The following is a 9507-nucleotide window of genomic DNA, read 5'->3' as shown; positions in this document are numbered from 1 at the left end:
AAACAAGGAAAAAGAAGAAAAGACATGGGCCACCAAGAAACTCCAAAATCAAACTTAACCCTTTTCTCCCCTGGAAGTTGAGTATTTGCCTAATAGTCTTAGAGGTGCTACCATTTAAAAGTTGAGACTTGGGTCCGAAGAAAAGGTAATTCTGCTCCCCTACGAAGAGAGCATAATGCGGCAGAAAGAGCACCAAATTTGGAGTTAGAAAGTCCCAGATTGAAATGCTGATTTTCTTTCTTCCTAGGTGTGTGGCAAGTTGGGCAACCTCCTTAACATCTCTGAGCCTCCTTTTACTCTTTCATCAAATAGCCATGGCTATACCCAACTTAAAGGGCTGCTAGAAGGATTAGGGCTAAAGTGTGAGTTGGGTATTGCCTGTGGCACAAACCCTGTGTGACTGCATTTGTACCCAGATGATCTGCCACCTAATCTCTGGTCATGTGCATCGAACAATCTTGTCCCTAAATCAGAGGGAACCCTGGGATTCACCATGAGATGGATAGAAAATGGACTATGACAATTTCAGAATTAGAGGTTGAGAAAGATATTGAAATTAACCAAGTTTACTCATGACTTGAAAGTAGGAAGGATCTGATTATCTAAAGAACTGCAGGTAGATTTCTTTGATTCCATAAACCATAAATATGTAGTTAAATGTAGGAAGGCGGCAAAACAAATTCATAGCAAAAGAGCACAGAATTTGCCATCAAACCAATATTGTTCAGAACACACATCTTCCACTTATTAAACTGGGTGACCTTAGACAAATTAATCTCCCAGAAGTTCAAATTCCTCATTAGTGAAAAATAAGATAACAGCCCTTGAAGGACTATTTCCAGGATTAAACAAGATAATATATGCAAAGCTCCAAAGTTTTTAGTGGAAAGGGTAAGTAAATGGGCTGTAAGCACACAAGAAAACCATAACAAAATCAGAAATAACAAACTAGATTTACCTACATAACATGGATAAATCACAAAGATATGCTATATGTGGGAAAAGACACAAAAAAGATCATGCATATAAAATTTAAAACACACTAAAATCACTATTTTTTTTAAATATACACATATTTCTGGGACTTCCCTGCTGGAGCAGTGGTTAAGACTCTGAGCTCCCAATGCAGGGGGCCCAGGCTCGATCCCTGGTCAGGGAACTAGATCTCACATGCATGCCACAGCTAAAGAGTTCGCATGCCACAACTAAGGAGCCAGCGAGCAGCAACTAAGGAACCCACCTGCCACAACTAAGACCTGGCACAACCAAATAAATAAATAAAATAAATATTAAAAAAATAAAGATACACATATTTCTAAATAAATATAAAAGGAATAAACATGGGATGATATATATTTCACATATACTAAAGTGGATCCCTATGAGGGGTTGGGGAAAGATTGAGGATGGAGGGATAGGAGGGAAAATAATAAAATAATATGAAGAAGGACCTTGCCCTGTTCAATAATGATGGTTTATCAGGAACTGGGGAATATTATTTCCCAAGGAACTGGGAAATATTCAAGATTCCTTTGAATCTTTGGATCCAAGATTCCATAATATGTTTAAGTATCTATAAATCACTTGAAATAGTGCCTGCATATTTAATATACTCAGTAATTAGTAGCTAGAGTATACACATTACATAGTACAGATGTTAGGAAAATTCTTTCAAGAGCCTCATTTAGCCCATACACCTAGACCTACAAATCATGGATTGTGAGAGCAAAAGAACTTTAATGATCATATAATCTAGCCCTACCATTTTTCAGGACAGAAAGTAAAGCCCAAGGAGGGGAAGTGAACTTCTGAAGGTTATTCAGCTAGTTAGTGTTTGTCCTAGAGATGGTAGCCATGGATCTTGACCATACCAAAAGAGCCTTCCAAAGAACATAACTTATCCCCAGGCCAGGCTGCTGGAGTGGGGTGGAGGGAACAGCTCAAGGAGGCTATGTTTTATATGATATGTCAGTGTCTCCCTCCCGCTGGTGACCACTGATTAGAGCTAGAGGAAACCCCCAACCAAGATTAAAGTGGTAAAGATTAAAATGGAGAAAAAGACTTTCAGTTTTTTATTGATGTTGAGATGTAATTGACATATAACTGTGTGTAAGTTTAAGTTGTACAATGTGTTGGTTTGATACACATATATTGCAATATGATTGCCACCATAGCATAAGCTAACACCTCTATCATGTCCCATAACTATCATGTCTTCTTTGTGGTGAGAACAATCAAGTCTCTTAGCAACTTTGAAGTTTACAACACAGTATTTCAACTATAATCACTATGCTGTGCCCTAGATCTCCGGAACTTATTTATCTACTAGTTGCTAGTTTGTACCCTTAAACATCTTTTAATACCAACTGACTAAGCAATTTTTGGCCACACGCTGAATTAGATAATAAGAAATATATATATCAATGGGTAATATGAGGGAATAGTTCACACAAAGAGCAGATTTGTCATCTTCCAACCTCTGAAATGTTTTCCTGAGAAAAAGAGATTAGAACTGCTGTGTCTGGAAGAGGCGAAACTAAAGCCAGTGCGTGGAGTATAAAGAGAAAGAACCCAGACACAAAAAAAGAATTAACAGGTAGAACTGTCCACAGATTGAAGCTCACAAGGCAACCGTACAAGCACGTGGAGGGTATGCAGCAGAGGAGACTCCAAGAGCCAATAGCAATTAGAGCAGATGCTGCCTAGATTATTTCCAAATCTCGGAGTCTATGTGTCTCTTATCTTCACAGGAATTTCCAAATATAAACCAGAGTTAATTTGAGTTCGAAACACCAGCTCATGGCTCAGCTTCCAAAAATGCAGGATGCCGGAGAAGAATCAGCCAGGTATAAGATTTCTCAAAAACAATCTCTGTACATTTGCCCGGAAATATAAACCTAACTTCTACCAGAGAGAAAACATCAGTCTTTCAATTCTGGGATTTTTTTTTTTTTCATTTCATTCTCAGCCTCAGATCAACGGTCGATGTTGAATCCATGGCCAAGAATAATTTCACCATAGTAACTGAGTTCATCCTTATGGGCTTTACTGGCTACCTTAAGTTGGAGATTCCCCTCTTCCTGGTGTTTCTGAGTTTCTATCTAGTCACCCTTCTGGAGAATATAGGGATGATCATTCTGATCCAAGAGGATGTCCGACTCCACACCCAATGTACTTCCTTCTGAGTCACCTCTCCCTGCTAGACATCTGCTACACCTCGGCCATCACCCCTCAGATCCTGGCCACACTCGCCACAGGCAAGACAGTCATCTCCTATGGCCAATGTGCCTCCCAGTTCTTTTTCTTCACCATTTGTGCAGGCACAGAGTGTTTCCTGCTGGCTGTAATGGCCTATGATCTCTATGTGGCTATTAGCAACCCACTGTTCTACACTGTGGTCATGCATCCCAGGATCTGCTGGAGTTTAGTGCTGGGAGCCTATGTCTATGGGGTAGCGAGGTCCATCCTGCGTACCATATGTACTTTCACCCTCGCCTTCTGTGATAACAATCAGATCAACTTCTTCTTCTGAAGCTTGCCTGCAGTGACACAACAAACACTGAGATTGTCATTGTCTTCTTTGGCAACTTTGTGATTTTGGCCAATGCCTTGGTCATCCTGATTTCCTACCCATTTTGAGGGTGAACTCTTCAGGTGGCAGGGTTAAGGCTTTCTCCATGTGCTCCTCCCACCTCACTGCCATGGCCATTTTCTTTGGGACCCTCATCTTCATGTATCTGCGGGGTGGTTCAGGCAAATCCCTCGAGGAAGACAAGGTGGTGTCTGTCTTCTACACTGTGGTCATCCCCATGCTGAACCCTGTGATCTACAGCCTGGGAAATAAGGATGTGAAAGCGGCCTTCAGAAAGGTCACTGGTAGATTCCAGGTGTCACAGAGTGTGTAGATCTGGGTGTAAGGACCTCTTGTCTTGGTCCATTTTTTTCCCATATGAATATATCCTAATAGGCACCAGCAGTACATGCAACCTGTACTCACAAACAAAAAGAAGGTAGAGAGGTACCACAGGCACACAAGAAAAACTGCAAATCTACAACAACATGGTTGGAACTAGAGATTATCATACAAAGTGAGGTAAGTCAGAAAGAGAAAGACAAATACCATATGATATCACTTATATGTGGAATGTAAAATATGACACACATGAACTTATCTACGAAACAGAAACAGACTCACAGACATAGAGAGCAGACTTGTGGTGGCCAAGGGTGAGGAAGGGTGGGGGAGGGATGGAGTGGGAGTTTGGGGTTGGCAGATGCAAACTATTATATATAGGATGGATAAACAAGGTCCTACTGTGTAGCACAGGGAACTATATTTAATATCCTGTGATAAATCATAATGGAAAAGAACATGAAAAAAGAATGTATATTGATGTATAAGTGAATCACTTTGCTGTACAGCAGAAATTAACACTACTTTGTAACTTCAACGATACTTCAATAAAAGATTTAAAAAAAAATTTTAACTGCAAATGTGATAACATTTATTTCCAGCAATTCAAATGTACTTTCTTCTCCCTCTCCCACCTCCAGCCCATTCCTAAGAACCCAGAAGTCTCACACTGCTCGCTGACATCATAATTTACGGAATCTCAGAGTCCCCAGAGGTCTTCAGTTAATCTCAATCCAGCCCAATACTCTTCGCATGCTTGGGTTTCCCATCCTTTCTCTCCCAGTTTTGCTCCCATCAATACTGCCTTTTTCTCTGGGACAAGGATTATATCAGGAGATCCCTGTGGATAAAACTAAATAGTCTTTTTTTTTTTTTTAAATGCGTGAGTGACTGATCACCTCAGTAAGCGAGGAGTGTTGTGTAAGACAAAACTTGAGTCTCTAAATGGCCAGGGGAAGGGAGTGTTTAAGAAGTGAGCCTTCCTCTTCACCATTCTAGAGATTCCAGTCACCCGCTTGGAGAGTCTTCCTTCTTGGCTCATGCCAGAACAATGGAATTTGCAAATTCCAAATTTGCAAATTGCCTTCCCACTTAATCACTTAATCAGGTTTTGTTATTCCTGCTTTGTTGTTACTCTGATATCTTCAAGGTGAATTAAGCCTTTGGGGATGTTTCCTCAAGGACTAATTCCTTAGTTTCTGAAGGATATGGTGCATTGCCTCTCCTCTCCACTCGCATAGGCTGCCTCATGAACAATTTTCTCCTGCCAAGCATCCTATTTCCAGGAAGGGCAAAGTCAGAGAGCAAAGGTAGGTATAAGGCAGGTATAAGGAAAACGCTGAACCACATATTATCTTCTCTGGCAAAAGATGTGGTAAGAGGGGAAAGTAACTGAAACTCCTGCACAAGACTGCAAAACCCTTCAGGGCAGAGTCTGTTTTCTTCGTTGCTGAACTCGTCTCCAAGTCCAGAGTTTGGACCAGATGAGTTCTCAGTAATTGCTTTTGAACACATTTTTATGGCACATGCATGGTCTCATTTGAGCCTCATGGAAGCGGCAAATAGCGAAGACACGGTTAGATAGAAGATCCCACTTTGCAATTCAGAAAACACTTTCTCATAGTCCCTGTGGGCCTTTGCTCAAAGTCCCTTTGTTCAGAGTTTACAGCCCCATAGGCAAGGAATGTCTCTCAGAGTCAGGCTTGTATCTGAATCCCAATTCTACCACTAATTCACTGTGAAACCTAGGGTAAATGGTTTAATTTCTCAGATCCTAAATTTCCTCAAGTCTAACACAAATGTAACAACTCATAATTTAAGAGTGTATGGTAAAAATTAAATAAGGTGATGACTAAGAAATCTAGCACCAATTAGTTGCTCAATATATATTTTTCTCTTCCCTTCCCTTTCCCTCACTTTCTGATATCAGCCCTGGGCCTTGCCACAATTCCATGGCCGTGAACAAATAGTAAGGAGATCATGAACAAATGATAGGGCAAGACAATGAATTCAGGAAGGTGAATATAAATCCTTTTCACTCAAGAAATAAAATCAATATGGGTGTTTAACTTGGGGGATGGAAGGGGAGAGTGCATTTGTTTATATCCCACATAGTCAAGGATAGCCAAAGGATGTCTTTTTCACTGAATGTATTGTTGTGTGCCCAATGAACCCCTTTAACCAACCTTGAATTTATGAGAAGTTGATCCTCCATGCCCTTCTATATGGGAACAACCATTTTATTAAGATGGCCCTTCACCCTCCCTACAGCTGATTTGTTCAGAAGTGAGCACCTGACCCACGTTAAGTTTAATAAAAATTTTTCCACGGGCATTGTGAAGTTCAACATGTAAAAGAGATTTAGCATAGGAGACCCGATTGTCCAAAGTAGAGAAGTCAAGAGAGAGGCAAAAATGAAGTAGTTATTCAGAGAGAATCTGCAACAAAAGACTAAGACTAAAAACTGACAGTTTCCATTTCCTACTTCCCATTGTACTAAGAAGCAACCACAGTAATTGTCTTGCTTCCTTAAGACACGTTGGAATACTACAATAAATTCCCCTTTGGGGACTAGTTCAAGCTTGGTCATCAGGGTCAAAGGATTCCATACTTATAGAACTCTAATGGAAAGGAGTTCTCCAGTATGTTACAGGAGATCTGCCCTCATTGACACTGATTATATCTACACTCTTTGAATAAAGAAAGGACTGGGTCTCAGTATGAGACCCAGTAAATAAAGTAAATGGAGAGTGTGTCTATACGTCTATCATTCTCCCATTGCAGAAGAAACTTCCCCACTCATAGCTTAGGTAACCACTGTTCTAGCACTTGACCTTCCCCTTCAAGTGATCAGACTAGAATAAGCCCCTGACCCAGGTTTCATCAATGCGTGAACAGAGTAGAGAGCCATGAGATGCTCTAGAGTCGTACAATGATTATTAAGCAGGAGCAATAAAAATATCTCCCCCGTGGGCTTCCCTGGTGGCACAGTGGTTGAGAATCCACCTGCCTATGCAGGGGACACGTGTTCGAGCCCTGGTCTGGGAAGATCCCACATGCCACAGAGCAACTAAGCCCCTGCACCACAACTACTGAGCCTGTGCTCTAGAGCCCGTGAGCCACAACTACTGAGCCCGTGTGCCACAAAGACTGAAACCTGCGCACCTAGAACCCATGTTCCGCAACAAGAGAAGCCACCGCAATGAGAAGTCCGCGCACCACAATGAAGAGTAGCCCCACTTGCCACAACTACAAAGAAAGTCCGCACGCAGCAATGAAGACCCAACGCAGCCAAAAATTAATTAATTATTTTTTTAAAAAAAAGTATCTCCCCCTTGAGGATTTAAACTGAAAAATATGGGAAAAGACTAAGTTAGCTGAGAAATGAGACTCACAAATGATGATAAGCTATGGAGAGAATGGCTGAGTCATGTTTATGGACAGACCAGAGAGGAAATGAGCAAATGTCAGGTGCTGAGGAGGCAGCCATATAAACCAGTCCCTAGTACTACATTAGATCCTTCCAAATCTTGAATTATGAGTTCTAGCACTCCCAATAGGTTTCCCCCAAGAAATCCCTGTCTTCTTTTTGGAGCATAAAAGTCTTAACCATAGACCCATATTCTACTAGATAATCTGAATGGTCTCTTTTACAACCTAAAGAACCTAATAACTCATTGTCCTATCTCTAATAAAATATTATTATTATTATTATTAATAATAATACAGCTAAGAGTTACAGAGCACCTATTATATGTCAGACACTATTCTAAAAACATTTAGATGTATTTAACAACTCTATGATGCCTTGGCAACCCTATGGTGTAGGTGCAATTATTATCCCCACGTAGGGATGGGGAAAATGAGACATAGAGAAGTTAAGTTGTCCAAGGTCACAGAAGCCTTGATTTGAGCTCAGGGACTCAGGTTCCAGAAACTCTAGTCTTATCTACTATCTTATATCACCTTTGAACACCATTTTATAAACAATTGTCCCTTCTCTGGTACAGAATGACTTAAGGCAAAATGGCCCCTGAATCATTTTGCAGTACACCTAAAACTAAAGCAACATTGTAAATCAACTATACTCCAATATAAAATAAAAATTAAATTATAAATAAATAAATAAATTTCTCCCAACAACAAAAACAAAATAGCCTTATTCATTAGGCTCTTTCTCCAGGAATCATGAAAGATGGTTTTCCTGCTTAGGAACTTGGGAGTCATGTGAAGGGACATTCAAAGGTCACAGGTAAGAGAAGACAAAGTAAATACAATAAAAGGCCTATTTAACAAGGAGAGAACTTTACTTAGCCTAAATCCGTATACACTTGCCAGTTCTTGGCTAAGCAGCTGGATGGATAGAAGCTGGAAGAGATTGCATGTAATGGTCATTCAATAAAAATTTATTCAGAACCTACACGGACCCTATTCTCTGTGATGGCTAAGATAGGACTTGGGCATTTAAGTCAGCATCAGCCATGGGGCTTGTCCCAGATAAGACAGCTCTATTGATGTCTGAGAGACTGAGAGCAACAATGATTCTCAGATCCACAATCCACCAAGCAGTGTCCAAGTTCCCTACATTCAACCCCTCTGAAATAAAAGGAATGAGAGATCCATGCCTGCTTCCCAGAATCCTCTGCAGACCTACAAAGGAGAAACTATCTACACAAGCATTCTCCTCCCCCCCAACCCACCCATTATCAACCTACAAGACCCATTCATTTACTTTATCCAGGTCTCTGCGGAAATGTTGCCTCATTTGGGAGAAACCTTTCTTGACCACCATGTCTAGAACAACAGCTCCCCTACTGCATGTCACTGTCTATCCCCCTACTTTGCTATTTTATTCTTCAAGACACAACAATGCCTGATATCTAACTGCATGTTTGTTTTTTATCCCCACCCCCAGTAAAATGTAAGTTCCATGGAGGCAAGAACTGTTATTTTTAGTGCACCTCCTGAATCACAGTAGGTGCTCAAGAAAGATCTATTGAAAAGCAGAAAGATTTAAAGGAATAGGACTTCTATTTCTGGCAATATGATGGACTAGGATTTTCTGACCAAGCTGGCTCCTTAAAAACATGTAAAAAGATAAAATAAAAAGGTGAAAAGATACGAAGAAATCAAAGGCTAAACATCCAAGGGGAAAAAAGAACCCCAAGACGTAAGCAGAGTATTGAAGCTCTGTTTGCCATCTATAGCATCTCCCCATGAGGCTATAGAACAACAGTTCCCCTACTGCATGTCACTGTCTATTGTTGTCTATTGTTGTCAACTTTGCAGCTTAAAGCAGCAAACATTTCCTATTGCAGTTTCTGTAGGGTCAGGAATCCAGGCACAGGTTAGTTGGATGTCTTTGGCTCAGGGTCTCTCACAAAGCTGTAACTAACATGTTGGCAAGGGCTGAAAGTTAAGGCATGGATTTGGGAAGACTTGGATCCTTCCCCACTGGTAGTCAAATATGTCTGTTCCTTGCTACATGGACCTCCCCATGAGGCAGCTCACAACATGGCAGATGACTTTCCTCAGAACTAATTTCCCACCACAGTCTTTTTGAAACTTAATCTCAAAAGTAACATCCCACAACA

General features: G+C 40.7%; 1 protein-coding gene across 1 annotated transcript; it reads left to right on the top strand.

Moving 5' to 3' along the window:
- The first annotated feature begins 2996 nt into the window (after positions 1–2996).
- On the top strand, positions 2997–3905 carry LOC118900272 (olfactory receptor 9I1-like). The gene is given in 4 exon segments (XM_036862706.1): positions 2997–3162; positions 3165–3527; positions 3530–3628; positions 3631–3905. Coding segments are annotated over 4 exon segments (903 nt in total).
- Positions 3906–9507: the final 5602 nt, after the last annotated feature.

Source organism: Balaenoptera musculus, chromosome 8 (assembly GCF_009873245.2).
Source record: "Balaenoptera musculus isolate JJ_BM4_2016_0621 chromosome 8, mBalMus1.pri.v3, whole genome shotgun sequence".
NCBI lineage: Eukaryota > Metazoa > Chordata > Mammalia > Artiodactyla > Balaenopteridae > Balaenoptera > Balaenoptera musculus.
Note: the sequence above shows the minus strand (reverse complement) of the source record. Positions and strands in the feature narration are given on the sequence as shown.